Here is a 17,181-nt window from a genome sequence, read left to right on the forward strand (position 1 = left end):
TCTCCAAAAGGGCACAGATGCACATTTAGCAACACATGCAAACAAGAGTGAAGAGAGAGAGAGAGAGAGAGAGCTGGGGGAGTGTTTGAGTAACCAGGACACGGGACATTGTGAGGCCCCTGACCAGATGTCAATGTCCCAGACACTGACTGCTGCTCACCCACTAACATTGGGACAGTAAAGGGACTGCGATGGTCCCTGGATTTAAATTTAAAGTCAAGCATCACCGAGGGTGTGTTTATCGAAGGATTAGTGTCATCTGCACACCTGAGGGAGTTACTGATAGACCATTGCCCCAATACTGACAAAGAATCATAGAATCAGGGAGAAATCCCACCCATATCAGAGAGAAATCCCACCCATATCAGAGAGAAATCCGACTCATCAGAGAGAAATCCGACCCATATCAGAGAGAAATCCCACCCATATCAGGGAGAAATCCCACCCATATCAGAGAGAAATCCCACCCATATCAGAGAGAAATCCGACTCATCAGAGAGAAATCCGACCCATATCAGAGAGAAATCCCACCCATATCAGGGAGAAATCCCACCCATATCAGGGAGAAATCCCACCCACATCAGGGAGAAATCCCACCCACATCAGGGAGAAATCCGACTCATATCAGGGAGAAATCCCACCCGTATCAGAGAGAAATCCCACCCATATCAGAGAGAAATCCCACCCATATCATGGAGAAATCCCACCCATATCAGGGAGAAATCCCACCCGTATCAGAGAGAAATCCCACCCATATCAGGGAGAAATCCGACTCATATCAGGGAGAAATCCTACCCATATCATGGAGAAATCCCACCCATATCAGGGAGAAATCCCACCCATATCATGGAGAAATCCCACCCATATCAGGGAGAAATCCCACCCATATCAGAGAGAAATCCCATTCCATATCAGAGAGAAATCCCACCCATATCAGAGAGAAATCCCACCCATATCAGGGAGAAATCCCACCCACATCAGGGAGAAATCCCACCCATATCAGAGAGAAATCCCATTCCATATCAGAGAGAAATCCCACCCATATCAGAGAGAAATCCCACCCATATCAGGGAGAAATCCCACCCATATCAGAGAGAAATCCCACCCACATCAGGGAGAAATCCGACTCATCAGAGAGAAATCCGACCCATATCAGAGAGAAATCCGACCCATATCAGAGAGAAATCCGACTCATCAGAGAGAAATCCGACCCATATCAGAGAGAAATCCCACCCATATCAGAGAGAAATCCCACCCATATCAGAGAGAAATCCCACCCATATCAGAGAGAAATCCCACCCGTATCAGGGAGAAATCCCACCCGTATCAGAGAGAAATCCCACCCATATCAGGGAGAAATCCGAATCATATCAGGGAGAAATCCTACCCATATCATGGAGAAATCCCACCCATATCAGGGAGAAATCCCACCCATATCATGGAGAAATCCCACCCATATCAGGGAGAAATCCCACCCACATCAGGGAGAAATCCCACCCATATCAGAGAGAAATCCCATTCCATATCAGAGAGAAATCCCACCCATATCAGAGAGAAATCCCACCCATATCAGGGAGAAATCCGACTCATATCAGGGAGAAATCCCACCCATATCAGAGAGAAATCCCACCCATATCAGGGAGAAATCCCACCCATATCAGGGAGAAATCCCACCCACATCAGGGAGAAATCCCACCCATATCAGAGAGAAATCCCACCCACATCAGGGAGAAATCCCACCCATATCAGAGAGAAATCCCATTCCACATCAGGGAGAAATCCCACCCATATCAGAGAGAAATCCCATTCCATATCAGAGAGAAATCCCACCCATATCAGAGAGAAATCCCACCCATATCAGAGAGAAATCCCACCCACATCAGGGAGAAATCCGACTCATCAGAGAGAAATCCGACCCATATCAGAGAGAAATCCCACCCATATCAGAGAGAAATCCCACCCATATCAGAGAGAAATCCCACCCATATCAGAGAGAAATCCCACCCATATCAGGGAGAAATCCCACCCATATCAGAGAGAAATCCCACCCATATCAGAGAGAAATCCCACCCATATCAGGGAGAAATCCCACCCATATCAGAGAGAAATCCCACCCATATCAGGGAGAAATCCCACCCATATCAGAGAGAAATCCCACCCATATCAGGGAGAAATCCCACCCATATCAGAGAGAAATCCCACCCATATCAGGGAGAAATCCCACCCATATCAGAGAGAAATCCCACCAATATCAGAGAGAAATCCGACTCATCAGAGAGAAATCCGACCCATATCAGAGAGAAATCCCACCCATATCAGGGAGAAATCCCACCCATATCAGAGAGAAATCCCACCCATATCAGAGAGAAATCCGACTCATCAGAGAGAAATCCGACCCATATCAGAGAGAAATCCCACCCATATCAGAGAGAAATCCCACCCATATCAGGGAGAAATCCCACCCATATCAGGGAGAAATCCCACCCACATCAGGGAGAAATCCCACCCACATCAGGGAGAAATCCGACTCATATCAGGGAAAAATCCCACCCGTATCAGAGAGAAATCCCACCCATATCAGAGAGAAATCCCACCCGTATCAGAGAGAAATCCCACCCATATCATGGAGAAATCCCACCCATATCAGGGAGAAATCCCACCCGTATCAGAGAGAAATCCCACCCATATCAGGGAGAAATCCGACTCATATCAGGGAGAAATCCTACCCATATCATGGAGAAATCCCACCCATATCAGGGAGAAATCCCACCCATATCATGGAGAAATCCCACCCATATCAGGGAGAAATCCCACCCACATCAGGGAGAAATCCCACCCATATCAGAGAGAAATCCCATTCCATATCAGAGAGAAATCCCACCCATATCAGAGAGAAATCCCACCCATATCAGAGAGAAATCCCACCCATATCAGAGAGAAATCCCACCCACATCAGGGAGAAATCCGACTCATCAGAGAGAAATCCGACCCATATCAGAGAGAAATCCCACCCATATCAGAGAGAAATCCGACTCATCAGAGAGAAATCCGACCCATATCAGAGAGAAATCCCACCCATATCAGAGAGAAATCCCACCCATATCAGAGAGAAATCCCACCCATATCAGAGAGAAATCCCACCCATATCAGAGAGAAATCCCACCCATATCAGAGAGAAATCCGACTCATCAGAGAGAAATCCCACCCATATCAGAGACAATTTTTTTTTATTCATTCATGGGATTTGGGCGGAGTCCGTCTTGGACAAAATGGCGGCAGGCGCAGCCGCCATCTTGTATATATAATATAAATTATCTATATATTAATTATATATTTCTATGTGTTCTTGCATAGGGACAGCATGGACAAAATGGCGACAAGCGCGGCCACCATCTTGGAAAAAGTATGTTTCGACCACAACCACAACACAACAACAATGTCCCAGTGACCCCCCCAGTGTCCCCAGAATGTCCCAGTGACCCCCACCCCCAGTATCCCCTCAATGTCCCAGTGATCCCAGTGTGCACCCAGTGACCCCAGAGTAACCCAGACATTACTCACGTGACCCCCATCGGGTCCAGGCTGCGGTGAAGGTCTCAGTCAGTCAGTCCCCAGCGGAGAGAACGATTCTTGGCCCAGGATTCCTCCTCCTCCTTCTCACAAAATGTCTCTTTCTGGATCATCTCCTTGCAGCATTTTATCAAACAGATTCCTCAGGAAAAAGAGAGAGAGAGAGGGAATTGATTAAAATACAAAAGCAAGGGATTAAAAAGGCACAGCAAGAGCCCAGAGCTTCCTCCGACCGACCCTCCCTCCCGCCTCTCTCCCCCTCTCTCAGTTGCAGAGAACAGAATCTAAAGAGGAGAGAGTGCAATGCTGAGAGAGACACTCAGGGGTCAGGCTTGAGAGCTCCATCTTGCTCCTCTCCCTAATCCAAGTCTGCAGGATTTTTCTCTCGTGCTTTGCCTCTGACTGCCCCGAACAGGTGCCGCTCTGTCTGTCTGTCTGTGCTGCTCAGTGTTTGCTGAGGGTCCAAACCTCCCCTGGGTTTGTTTTCTCTTCTGTCCCTGGGCCCCGGAGACACAATGTCTGGACTTTGTTGCGACTTCTGTTCTGTTTGTTGCCATGTGGGAAAGTTCGACAGCTTTTCCCTTCACTGTTTTCTCTTGTTTGAATCAGCAGCTCCCCCCTCCCTGTTCAATCTCTCCCCCCTCTCCCTGTTCAATCTCTCCCCCCTCTCCCTGTTCAATCTCTCCCCCCTCTCCCTGTTCGATCTCTCCCCCCTCTCCCTGTTCGATCTCTCCCCCCTCCCTGTTCAATCTCTCCCCCCTCTCCCTGTTCAATCTCTCCCCCCTCTCCCTGTTCAATCTCTCCCCCCTCTCCCTGTTCAATCTCTCCCCCCTCTCCCTGTTCAATCTCTCCCCCCTCTCCCTGTTCAATCTCTCCCCCCTCTCCCTGTTCAATCTCTCCCCCCTCTCCCTGTTCAATCTCTCCCCCCTCTCCCTGTTCAATCTCTCCCCCCTCTCCCTGTTCAATCTCTCCCCCCTCTCCCTGTTCAATCTCTCCCCCCTCTCCCTGTTCAATCTCTCCCCCCTCTCCCTGTTCAATCTCTCCCCCCTCTCCCTGTTCAATCTCTCCCCCCTCTCCCTGTTCAATCTCTCCCCCCTCTCCCTGTTCAATCTCTCCCCCCTCTCCCTGTTCAATCTCTCCCCCCTCTCCCTGTTCAATCTCTCCCCCCTCTCCCTGTTCAATCTCTCCCCCCTCTCCCTGTTCAATCTCTCCCCCCTCTCCCTGTTCAATCTCTCCCCCCTCTCCCTGTTCAATCTCTCCCCCCTCTCCCTGTTCAATCTCTCCCCCCTCTCCCTGTTCAATCTCTCCCCCCTCTCCCTGTTCAATCTCTCCCCCCTCTCCCTGTTCAATCTCTCCCCCCTCTCCCTGTTCAATCTCTCCCCCCTCTCCCTGTTCAATCTCTCCCTCCTCTCCCTGTTCAATCTCTCCCCCCTCTCCCTGTTCAATCTCTCCCCCCTCTCCCTGTTCAATGTCTCCCCCCTCTCCCTGTTCAATCTCTCCCCCCTCTCCCTGTTCAATCTCTCCCCCCTCTCCCTGTTCAATCACTCCCCCTCTCCCTGTTCAATCACTCCCCCTCTCCCTGTTCAATCTCTCCCCCCTCTCCCTGTTCAATCTCTCCCCCTCTCCCTGTTCAATCTCTCCCCCCTCTCCCTGTTCAATCTCTCCCCCCTCTCCCTGTTCAATCTCTCCCCCCTCTCCCTGTTCAATCTCTCCCCCCTCTCCCTGTTCAATCTCTTCCCCCCTCTCCCTGTTCAATCTCTCCCCCCTCTCCCTGTTCAATCTCTCCCCCCTCTCCGTTCAATCTCTCCCCCCTCTCCGTTCAATCTCTCCCCCCTCTCCCTGTTCAATCTCTCCCCCCTCTCCCTGTTCAATCTCTCCCCCCTCTCCCTGTTCAATCTCTCCCCCCTCTCCCTGTTCAATCTCTCCCCCCTCTCCCTGTTCAATCTCTCCCCCCTCTCCCTGTTCAATCTCTCCCCCCCTCTCCCTGTTCAATCTCTCCCCCCCTCCCTGTTCAATCTCTCCCCCCCTCTCCCTGTTCAATCTCTCCCCCCTCTCCCTGTTCAATCTCTCCCCCCCTCTCCCTGTTCAATCTCTCCCCCCTCTCCCTGTTCAATCTCTCCCCCCTCTCCCTGTTCAATCTCTCCCCCCTCTCCCTGTTCAATCTCTCCCCCCTCTCCCTGTTCAATCTCTCCCCCCCTCTCCCTGTTCAATCTCTCCCCCCTCTCCCTGTTCAATCTCTCCCCCCTCTCCCTGTTCAATCTCTCCCCCCTCTCCCTGTTCAATCTCTCCCCCCTCTCCCTGTTCAATCTCTCCCCCCTCTCCCTGTTCAATCTCTCCCCCCCTCCCTGTTCAATCTCTCCCCCCCTCTCCCTGTTCAATCTCTCCCCCCTCTCCCTGTTCAATCTCTCCCCCCCTCTCCCTGTTCAATCTCTCCCCCCCACTCCCTGTTCAATCTCTCCCCCCTCTCCCTGTTCAATCTCTCCCCCCTCTCCCTGTTCAATCTCTCCCCCCCCCTCTCCCTATTCAATCTCTCCCCCCTCCCTGTGTAATGTTCCCCCTCCCTGTGTGATCTCCACCCTCCTGTTTACAACCCAGGGGCTCTGAGAGGGAATTAACCCCCGGGGTAACCCAGACATTACTCATGTGACCCCCATCGGGTCCAGGCTGCGGTGAAGATCTCAGTCAGTCGGTCCCCAGCGGAAAGAACGATTCTTGGCCCAGGATTCCTCCTGCTCCACCTCACAAAATGTCTCTTTCTGGATCATCTCCTTGCAGCATTTTATCAAAGAGATTCCTCGGGAAAAAGAGAGAGGGAATTGATTAAAATACAAAAGCAAGGGATTAAAAAGGCACAGCAAGAGCCCAGAGCTTCCTCCGACCCACTCCCTCTCCCCCTCCCTCCCTCTCACTCTTTGTCTCCTCCCGCTCTCCCTCCCTCCCTCTCTCTCCGTCTCCCCCTCCTCCCTCCCTCTCTCTCCGTCTCCCCCCTCTCCCCCTCCCTCCCTCTCACTCTTTGTCTCCTCCCGCTCTCCCTCCCTCCCTCTCTCTCCGTCTCCCCCTCCTCCCTCCCTCCCTCCCTCCCTCCCTCTCTCTCCGTCTCCCCCCTCTCTCCCCCCTCTTTCTCACTCACTCTCCCCCAGTTGCAGAGAACAGAATCTAAAGAGGAGAGAGTGCAATGCTGAGAGAGACTCTGGGGACAGGCTCGAGAGCTCCATCTTGCTCCTCTCCCTAATCCAAGTCTGTAGGATTTTTCTCTCGTGCTTTGCCTCTGACTGCCCCTAACAGGTGCTGCTCTGTCTGTCTGTCTGTCTGTTTGTGCTGCTCAGTGTTTGCTGAGGGTCCAAACCTCCCCTGGGTTTGTTTTCTCTTCTGTCCCTGGGCCCCGGACACACAATGTCTGGACTTTGTTGCTATTTCTGTTCTGTTTATTGCCATGTGGGAAAGTTCAACAGCTTTTCCCTTTGCTGTTTTCTCTTGTTTGAATCAGCAGCTCCCCCCTCCCTGTTCAATCCCTCCCCCCTCCCTGTTCAATCTCCCCCCACCCTCCCTGTGACATACTCCCCCTCCCTGTGTGATCTCCACCCTCCTGTTTAAAACCCAGGGGCTCTGAGAGGGAATTAACCGCCAGGGTAACAGACAGACATTACTCACGTGCCCCCATCGGGTCCAGGCTGCGGTGAAGGTCTCAGTCAGTCGGTCCCCAGCGGAGAGAACGATTCTTGGCCCAGGATTCCTCCTCCTCCTTCTCACAAAATGTCTCTTTCTGGATCATCTCCTTGCAGCATTTCATCGAAAAGATTCCTTAGGAGAGAGAGAGAGAGAGAGGGAATTGATTAAAATACAAAAGCAAGGGATTAAAAAGGCACAGCAAGAGCCCAGAGCTCCCTCCCTCCCACTCCCTCTCCCAGTTACACCGACAATCCCTCAGCACCAACACTGAGACACAAATCCGGGTTACAAACCAGAAAATCTAAAGAGAGAGAAAAGTTGGGAGAGAGACAGAGAGAGAAATACACTCAGGACAGGCTGGAGGACCCCGGCAGACTGAGAGATTGTCCCCGCCCCTGGGGAGGGTTTGGGACGAGACACACGGCCATCCCCGACCCCCGGGGAGCTCCCTGCTTCAGCCTTTGAGATATTAGACTGAATCTCAATGTGTCTCCCTCAGGGACCTGTCCATTCTCATGTTAATCCAGGGACAGCCCAGGGCAGGACTGGTTTGACCAGGAGACCTGTCTGTTGGAATGAGCCACATTTCAAGGACATATTTTACTGATTTGAAACCCTCACAGCCTGTCTCCCCCTCTTCCCTCACCCCAAACCGAGTCCCCCCACCCTCAGCCTGTCTCCCCCTCTTCCCTCACCCCAAACCGAGTCCCCCCCACCCTCAGCCTGTCTCCCCCTCTTCCCTCACCCCAAACCGAGTCCCCCCCCACCCTCAGCCTGTCTCCCCCTCTTCCCTCACCCCAAACCGAGTCCCCCCCACCCTCAGCCTGTCTCCCCCTCTTCCCTCACCCCAAACCGAGTCCCCCCCACCCTCAGCCTGTCTCCCCCTCTTCCCTCACCCCAAACCGAGTCCCCCCCACCCTCAGCCTGTCTCCCCCTCTTCCCTCACCCCAAACCGAGTCCCCCCACCCTCAGCCTGTCTCCCCCTCTTCCCTCACCCCAAACCGAGTCCCCCCACCCTCAGCCTGTCTCCCCCTCTTCCCTCACCCCAAACCGAGTCCCCCCCACCCTCAGCCTGTCTCCCCCTCTTCCCTCACCCCAAACCGAGTCCCCCCCACCCTCAGCCTGTCTCCCCCTCTTCCCTCACCCCAAACCGAGTCCCCCCCACCCTCAGCCTGTCTCCCCCTCTTCCCTCACCCCAAACCGAGTCCCCCCACCCTCAGCCTGTCTCCCCCTCTTCCCTCACCCCAAACCGAGTCCCCCCCACCCTCAGCCTGTCTCCCCCTCTTCCCTCACCCCAAACCGAGTCCCCCCCACCCTCAGCCTGTCTCCCCCTCTTCCCTCACCCCAAACCGAGTCCCCCCCACCCTCAGCCTGTCTCCCCCTCTTCCCTCACCCCAAACCGAGTCCCCCCCACCCTCAGCCTGTCTCCCCCTCTTCCCTCACCCCAAACCGAGTCCCCCCCCACCCTCAGCCTGTCTCCCCCTCTTCCCTCACCCCAAACCGAGTCCCCCCCACCCTCAGCCTGTCTCCCCCTCTTCCCTCACCCCAAACCGAGTCCCCCCCCACCCTCAGCCTGTCTCCCCCCTCCCCTCGTGACCCAAACACCCCGGGGACCTCCGACACATCCCACCCTGCCCGGCGTCCACATTGAAAGAACTAAAGTTGGGCGGAATCTGCTCCGAATACACAAGGGCTGCAGAGCTGGAATGGCTGCTGTTTCTCAGACAGTGTTTGACCATTTCATTCTCTCTGTGTGTTTACTGTAAAGAGCTGTGGAGGGAGCAGGGACTCCATCTCATTCTCACCTCCCCGGGTCTGGATGGCAAACAGGTTCCGAGCTCAGGGCACAGCACCATTTCAAACACTCAAATCATCCATTGAGAAACGAGATTTAACTGACAGGTTTCCAGCCTCTAATTGAAGCTTTAATATAGAAAACATTTTAATAAATAAAAATGCTGCAGAAAGGTGAATCGAGTACTTGTCAATCAAGAAAAATTCAGAGCGACAAGAGAGTGTGAGGACAGAGAGACAGACAGAGAGAAAGAGGGACAGAGAGAGAGGGACAGAGAGAGAGAGGGACAGAGAGAGAGAGGGAGAGAGAGAGAGAGGGACAGAGAGAGAGGGACAGAGAGAGAGAGGGACGGAGAGAGAGAAAATGATCGGTTCGGTCAGACTCTCTCTGTTTAAATGACATAGAAAGACAGAGAGAGAGGGGGAGAGAGAAACAGAGCGAGAGAGAGAGAGAGAAAAAGAGAGAGAGATGGGGACAGAGAGAGAGGGGGACAGAGAGAGAGAGGGACGAGAGAGGTCTCTCTGGGCTGTTTAATTGTTGTTGTTATTTTGAACAGTGAGACTGAATATTTCAGAGTACTTTTCAATCAAGAAAAATTCAGAGAGACAACAGAGAGAGAGAGACAGAGAGAGAGGGGGCGAGAGGCAGAGAGAGAGAGAGAAAAGGACAGAGAGTGGGGGGGAGAGAGCAGAGAGTGGATTGGTACTGCCTGGTGATTTACCCGATTCCTGCAAGCAGCCAGGCCTCTCTGGGCTGTTTAATGGCTTCTCACCAGTAAGGGGGGGCCCCATCTCCCATCTCGCAATAAACTCTTTCAATCAGATGCTTCCTCTCACCCTCACACATTACCACTGTTGCAAGCTGCACACCCACAACTCACAGGTCACACACATTGGCAGCTATTCAACCATGACAGGCACATCACCCAAACACCCTGCAGGACCCTCACCGACACACGTCCCGCTTTCTGGCAGGAGACCCCCTCACACTCTCTGCCTCTCTCTGTCTTTTTCTCTCTCTCTCTGCCTCTCTCTCTCTCTCTCTGTCCCCCTCACTCTCTCTCTGCCTCTCTCCCCATCTCTTTGTCTCTTTCTCTCTCCCTCTCCCCCCCCCTCTCGGCCTCTCATCCCCTCTGACACTGAGACACACACGGGCCGTACAGTACCAGACAGGTGTGAATCGTTCCCTTTTACCCACTGTGTACTGTACATGTACAGGAGCTGACACTGAGACACACACGGGCGTACAGTACCAGACAGGAGTGAATCGTTCCATTTTACCCACTGTGTACTGTACATGTACAGGAGCTGACACTGAGACACACACGGGCCGTACCGTACCTGAGAACACCGACACACGTCCCACTTTCTGGCAGGAGACCCTCTCTCTCTCTCCCCATTCTTGCCTTTTTCTCTCTCTCTCTCCCCCCCCACTCTCTCTGCCTCTCTCCCCCTCTCTCTCTCTGTCTCTCTCTCTCTCTGTCTTTTTCTCTCCCCTGTCCCTCTCTCTCCCTCCCCCTCTCTCTCTCTGTGTCTCTCTCCCTCTCTCTTTGTCTCTCTCCCTCTCTCTTTGTCTCTCCCTCTGCCTCGCTCCCTCTGCCTCGCTCCCTCTGCCTCGCTCCCTCTGCCTCGCTCCCCCTGCCTCGCTCCCTCTGCCTCGCTCCCCCTGTCTCTCCATCCTTTTCTCTCTCTCTGTCACTCTCTTTCTCTCGGCCTCTCTCCCCCTCTCTCTGTCTTTTTCTTTGTCTCTCTATCCCTCTCTCTCCCTCTGCCTCTCTCCCCCTCTCTCTCTGTACTTTTCTCTCCCTCTGTCATTCTCTTTCTCTCGGCCTCTCTACCCCTGTCTCTGCAAACCTCTCTCTCTCTCCCTCTGCCTCTCTCCCCCTCTCCGTCTATTTCTCTCTCTATCTCTATCTCCATCATCCTCTCTCTCTCAGCCTCTCTTCCCCCTCTCTCTCTCTCCCCCCTCATTCTCTCCATCATTCTCGCTCTCTTTCTCTCTCTCTCTCTCTGTTTTTCTCTCTATCTGTCCCTCTCACTTTCTCTCTGCCTATCTCCCCCTCTCACTGTCTTTTTATCTCTCTGTCTCTCTTTCTATCTCTCTTTCTGTCTTTCTCTCTCTCTCTGTCACCCTCTGTCTCTCGGCCTCTCTCCCCCTCTGTCTCTTCTGTCCTTTTCTCTCTCTTCCCTCTCTCCTCCTCTCTCTCTCTCTCGGCTTCCCACACCCTCTGACACTGAGAAACACACGGGCCGTTCAGTACCAGACAGGAGTGAATCGTTCCCATTTACCACTGTGTGCTGTACATGTACAGGAGCTGACACTGAGACACACACGGGCCGTACAGTACCTGAGTATTTTTCAATCAAGAGAAATTCAGAGAGGCAACAGAGAGAGAGGGGCAGAGAGAGAGAAAAGGACAGAGAGAGAGGGCGAGAGGCAGAGAGAGAGAGGGAAATAGGCAGAGCGGGGAGAGAGTCAGAGAGAGAGAGAGAGAGGGACAGAGAGAGAGGGGGAGAGAGAGGCAGAGAGAGAGAGAGGGGCAGAGAGAGAGAAAAGGACAGAGAGAGGGGGCGAGAGGCAGAGAGAGAGAGAGAAATAGGCAGAGCGGGGAGAGAGTCAGAGAGAGAGAGAGGGACAGAGAGAGAGGGGGAGAGAGGCAGAGAGAGAGAGAGAGAGGGACAGAGAGAGAAAAAAAGACAGAGAGAGCGAGGGAGAGACAGAGAGAGGAGGTGAGAGAGGGGGACAGAGAGAGAGAAAGACAGAGAAAGAGGGACTGAGAGAGAGAAAGACAGAGAGGGACAGACAGAGAGAAAAAGACGGAGAGAGATGGGGAGAGAGGCAGAGAGTGGATTGGTCCTGCCTGGTGATTTACCCGATTCCCGCGAGCAGCCAGGCCTCTCTGGGCCGTTTAATGGCTTCTCACCAGCAAGGGGGGCCCCCATCTCCCATCGACCAATAAACTCTTTCAATCAGATGCTTCCTCTCACCCTCACACATTACCACTGTCGCAAGCCGCACACCCACAACCCACAGGTCACACACACTGGCAGCTATTCAACCATGACAGGCACATCACCCAAACACCCTGCAGGACCCTCACCGACACACGTCCCGCTTTCTGGCAGGAGACCCTCTCTCTCTCTCTCTTCCCCCCCCCCCCCCCCTCTGTCTTTTTCTCTCTCTCCGTCCCCCTCTCTCGCTCACTCTCTCTCTCTGTCTTTTTCTCTCCCCCTGTCCCTCTCTCTCTCTCTCTGTCTCTCTCTCCCCCTCTCTCTTTCTGTCTTATTCTTTCTCTCTCCCTCTGCCTCTTTCCCCCTCTCTCTCTGTCTTTTTCTCCGTCTCTCTGTCCCTCTCTCTCCTTCTGCCTCTTTCCCCCTCTCTCTCTCGGTGTCTCTCTGTCTGCTTCGCTCCCTCTGCCTCTTTCTCTCTCTCTCTCTCTGTCTCTCACTCCCTCTGCCTCGCTCCCCCTGTCTCTCTATCCCTCTGCCTCTCTCGCCCTCTCTGTCTTTTCTCTCTCTATCTCTCTTTCCATCATCCTCTCTCTCTCAGCCTCTCTTCCCCTCTCTCTATGACTTTTTCTCTCTCTCTTTCTCCCTCTCTCTCTCCATCATTCTCGCTCTCGTTCTCTCTCTTTTTCTCTCTATCTATCTGTCCCCCTCGCTTTCTCTCTGCCTATCTCCCCCTCTCCCTCTGTCTTTTTATCTCTCTCTGTCTCTCCCTCCCTGTCTCTCAATGCGTCCTCTAAACTTTCCCATCAAACACTCCCATGGCAGGTACAGCATGAGTTCGATACAGATTAAAGCTCCCTCGACATTGTTCCATAAAACAACCTAGGGTCATGCAAAGCATGGATTAGATACAGAAAAACGCTCTCTATATTGTCCCATCAAACAATCCCAAGGCAGGTGCAGCACGAGTTACAAACAGAGTAAAGCTCCCTCCACACTATCCTATCAAAAACTCCAAGGGCAGGCAGCACGGGTTAGATACAGAGTAAAGATCCCTCAACACTGTCCCATCAAATACTCCCAGGGCAGCTACAGCACTCGTTAGATATAGATTAACGCTCACTCTACACTGTCCCATCTAACACATGCAGGACAGATACAGCACGGATTAGATAAAGAGTAGAGCTCCCTCTACATTGCTCCATTGAACACTCCGAAGTGCAGATACAGCACGGGTTAGATACGGACTAAACTCCCTCGACACTGTTCCATCAAACACTCCAGGGGCTGGTACAGCAAGGGTTAGATACGGAGTAAAGCTCCCTGTACTCTGCCCCAGCAAACACTCCCAGGGCAGGTAGAGCACCGGTTAGATACCGAGTAAAACCCCATCTACACTGTCCCAACAAACACTCCAGGGGCACGAACAGTACGGGTTATATATATGGAAAAGCTCCCTCTACACTCTCTCCTCAAACATTCCCAAGGCAGGTTCAGCACGGGTTAGATACGGAGCATAGCTGTGCTGTCATTGATCTGGGAGTGTTTGATGGGAGAATGTAGAAGGAGCTTTGCTCTGTATATAACCCATGCAGTCCCTGACCTGAGGTACCAGATGCTGACAAGAGCTGCTCTGATTGATCAAATATCCCATTTCCCAGTACAGACACCCATCACCATGATGACGACAAAGATTCACCAACAAAGGTAACACAAGCCCATCAGCTTCTCCCCCGGACACAGATACTGAGGGACAGAGAGTGTCCGGGACAATTACATTTCTTACTCAATAAGCTATAAGTTAATTCTGTACCTCTTCCCATTAATCCTGGGCTCGACTTGGATCGAATTCTGCTCCTGTTTCCTATCCGATAACAGACAGAGCTCAACATCCCATAATGAGCAGGGCTCAGGGAGGTTGGTTGTTAGGCACTGCTGTGATGCAATCAGGCGGTGCCATTCGGCCCATCGGGTCCTCTCCTTGTCCCTTTCAAGGTGGAGATCTGGGACATCCTGTCTCCAAACAAATCCCACCTGTTGATAGTGAGAATCCCAGAGGAAGGGCCAAGGCCCAGAGTGTGGAACACAAGCAAGGGTGAAAAGAGGAGGAGAGATGGGGCACTGTGGGAGATGAGCGAGGAGTCTGCTGATTCCCAGGGCCAGATCAGATAAAGTGCTTTGAGTGGTGGGTCCAGCAGTGAAACTGAAACCAAACCAAAGGGAAAAAAGTTTCATTGGTTACAGGCTAGAGAGAGGAATAATTCAAACTGACACAGAGCTGTGTGATTGGTTCAATCTCAACTAATATTGACTGTCAGAAATGTCCATGAAGCAGTTTTGATCAATAGCGGCTCCCACAGGGATGGGGAATTCCAGAAAAGGAAGGAATCTCTCAGGATTTGAATGGTATTGGCAAAGAATTCAAGGTTTTTTTTATTTTTGGGATCTTTCTTTGGTTTGTCCATTCGAGAAGTTGGATAACAGACTTCCTCCTTTGAACATAGAACTGGATTATTGGGCCATCCTGTGTTTACTTCTTCCTCTTTTGTTCACTATGTTTGCTGAGTGGATTTAAATTTCAGACGAGGTTTGCAGGCCTGATGCTCTATCCACACATCGAAGGTGAGAGAGATGCTGTGGGGCACACGCCAAGTCCAGTCGCTGAAAGTGATTCACAGACTGGGTTTTGTGTTAATGATCCCGGGCGTGTTACCGATACCTTCCCAGGATACCAAGGCCAGGAGAGGCAGTGTGGAAGGTATGGGGAGCTGGGACTTATCCATGAGACTAACCGAAGGTATGAGAACCGAGATAATATGTCGTAATAATCAGGTGTCATCCGTGGTTCAGTGGTAGCACTCTCGTCTCTGTGTCAGTAAGCCGAGAGTTCAAATCCTACTCCAGAGACCTGAGCACATAATCTAAGCTGACACTCTCGTCAGTACTGAGGGAGTGCTGCACTTTCAGAGATGCCGTTTTTCGGATGAGACGTTAAACCGAGTCCCCGTTTGCCCTCTCAGCTGAACGTAAAACTTCCCATGATATTATTTGAAGAAGAGCAGGTGAGTTCTCCCCTGCGTCCTGGCCAGTATTTATCCCTCTACCATTATCACTGAAACAGGTTATCTGGACATGATCACATTGCTGTTTGTGGCACCTTGCTGTGCGCAAATCAATTGCTGCATTTCCTACATTACAACAGTCACTGCACTTCAAAAGTACTTCATTGGTTGTAGAGTGGTTTTGGACATCCTGAAAGGTGCTGTAGAAATGCAAGTCTTTCTTTAACAAAAGAGAAAAGGCTCAAAAAAGGTTAGTTGGTAACAGGACATCAATTAGTCTCCTCTTATCTTGGAGACGTTAAGGACTCGACACACTGTGTGTTTGAATCAAAGCTGATTTATTTGACATATATCCAGGATATCAAACTTCAGCCCAGTTATAGGGGTCATTAACATCAGCAGAATCATACTGCCACAATGAACATGGCTCAGTCCTGGCTGTGATTAACAGCAGCAATAACAGCAGAATCCAACCCCTGCAGTCAGTTGTGAGCTCGCTGGTGTGTCAGCAGGTTGCATGACCGAGTGAATCTCTTCCCACACACGGAGCAGGTGAACGGCCTCTACCCAGTGTGAATACGGTGATGAGCCAGAAGGTGGGGTGAATTTGTGAATCTCTTCCCACACACGGAGCAGGTGAACGGCCTCTCCCCGGTGTGAGTGCGTTGGTGTTTCAGCAGATCATTTCTGCTCTTAAAGCTCTTCTCACACTCAGAACATTTAAAAGGTCTTTTATCGGTGTGAACAAGTTGGTGGGCAGTGAGGTTGGATGAACAAGTGAATCTCTTCCCACACACGGAGCAGGTGAACGGCCTCTCTCCGGTGTGAACACGCTGGTGTCTCAGATGGTGGGATAATTTAATGAACCCCTTCCCACACAAGGAGCAGACGAATGGCCTCTCTCCAGTGTGAACACGCTGGTGTTCAGTGAGGTGGGAAGAACAAGTGAATCCCTTCCCACACACGGTGCAGGTGAACGGTCTCTCCCCAGTGTGAACACGTTGGTGTTCAGTGAGGTTGGATGAATACCTGAACTTCTTCCCGCACTGAGAGCAACTGAACGGCCTCTCCCCGGTGTGAGTGCGCTGGTGTTCAGTGAGGCCGGATGAACAAGTGAAACTCTTCCCACACACGGAGCAGGTGAACGGCCTCTCTCCGGTGTGAGTGCGCTGGTGTGTCAGGAGGCCGGATGAACAAGTGAAACTCTTCCCACACACGGAGCAGGTGAATGGCCTCTCCCCGGTGTGAGTGCGCTGGTGTTTCAGGAGGCCGGATGACGTGGTGAATCCCTTCCCACACACGGAGCAGGTGAACGGCCTCTCCCCGGTGTGACTGCGTCGATGAGTTTCCAGCCTGGATGGGTAATTGAATCCCTTCCCACAGTCCCCACATTTCCACGGTTTCTCCATGGTCCGGGTGTCCTTGTGTCTCTCCAGGTTGGACGATCAGTTGAAGCCTCGTCCACACACAGAACACGTGTACGGTTTCTCCCCGCTGTGAATGGTGCGATGTTTTTTCAGGTTATGTAACTGGTTAAAGCTCTTTCCACAGTCAGTGCACTGGAACACTCTCACTCGGGTGTGTGTGTCTTGGTGCTTTGCCGGTCACACTGAACAGACAAGCATTTCTCCTTCTACATTCAAAGACCGATGATATTCAGGTCCTGATGTATCGAGTGACTGTCAGATCTTGACGTGCTGTTTGGTTTGATTTTGCCGTCAGCAAATCCTCCCCTTCTAATACCCTGTAAAAGGAGTTTACAAAAGTCAGCACTGTAAGTACAGGATAGAAATTCAGAACAAACAATTCGAATTTCTATGGAACATTCTTTCCTCCGTTTTTTTCCCCAAAGCTGCAAATCCCCGTCCCACACACTCTCCCTCCTCCCTGTGCTGAAATCCAAACCTAGCACAACATTTCCAATGTGCTCTGAGTGTTCTCCATTCTCTGAAGGTGCTGAGTTCAGTTCGACACTCACTGGTCCCCCTCCCTCTCCCTCCTCCTCTGAAGGTGCTGACTCTGGATTCATTAGCCACTATTTTATATTTACGACCTCGTTTTGGACTCCCCCACAAGTGGAAACGTTTTCTCCACATCGACCCTATCAAAACCTCTCATCATCTTAAAGACCACTATC

At 52.0% G+C, this 17,181-nt stretch overlaps 1 protein-coding gene across 1 annotated transcript in view; it reads right to left on the reverse strand.

The window, feature by feature from the left end:
• The window catches only part of LOC137317891 (zinc finger protein 436-like), a 35,721-nt gene extending 19,090 nt beyond the window's left edge, over positions 1-16,631 (reverse strand). Inside the window, exons 1-4 of the mRNA XM_067980896.1 lie at positions 13,796-16,631; positions 7,222-7,371; positions 6,210-6,364; positions 3,562-3,712 (exon numbers count right to left, since the gene is read on the reverse strand). Coding sequence (XP_067836997.1) covers positions 15,608-16,453 — 846 coding nt within the window. The 5' untranslated portion in view covers positions 16,454-16,631 and the 3' untranslated portion in view covers positions 3,562-3,712; positions 6,210-6,364; positions 7,222-7,371; positions 13,796-15,607. The remainder of the gene's footprint in view (positions 1-3,561; positions 3,713-6,209; positions 6,365-7,221; positions 7,372-13,795) is intronic.
• Between the last annotated feature and the right edge of the window lie 550 nt (positions 16,632-17,181).

This window comes from Heptranchias perlo, unplaced genomic scaffold, assembly GCF_035084215.1.
Source record: "Heptranchias perlo isolate sHepPer1 unplaced genomic scaffold, sHepPer1.hap1 HAP1_SCAFFOLD_637, whole genome shotgun sequence".
In the NCBI taxonomy this organism is placed as follows: domain Eukaryota; kingdom Metazoa; phylum Chordata; class Chondrichthyes; order Hexanchiformes; family Hexanchidae; genus Heptranchias; species Heptranchias perlo.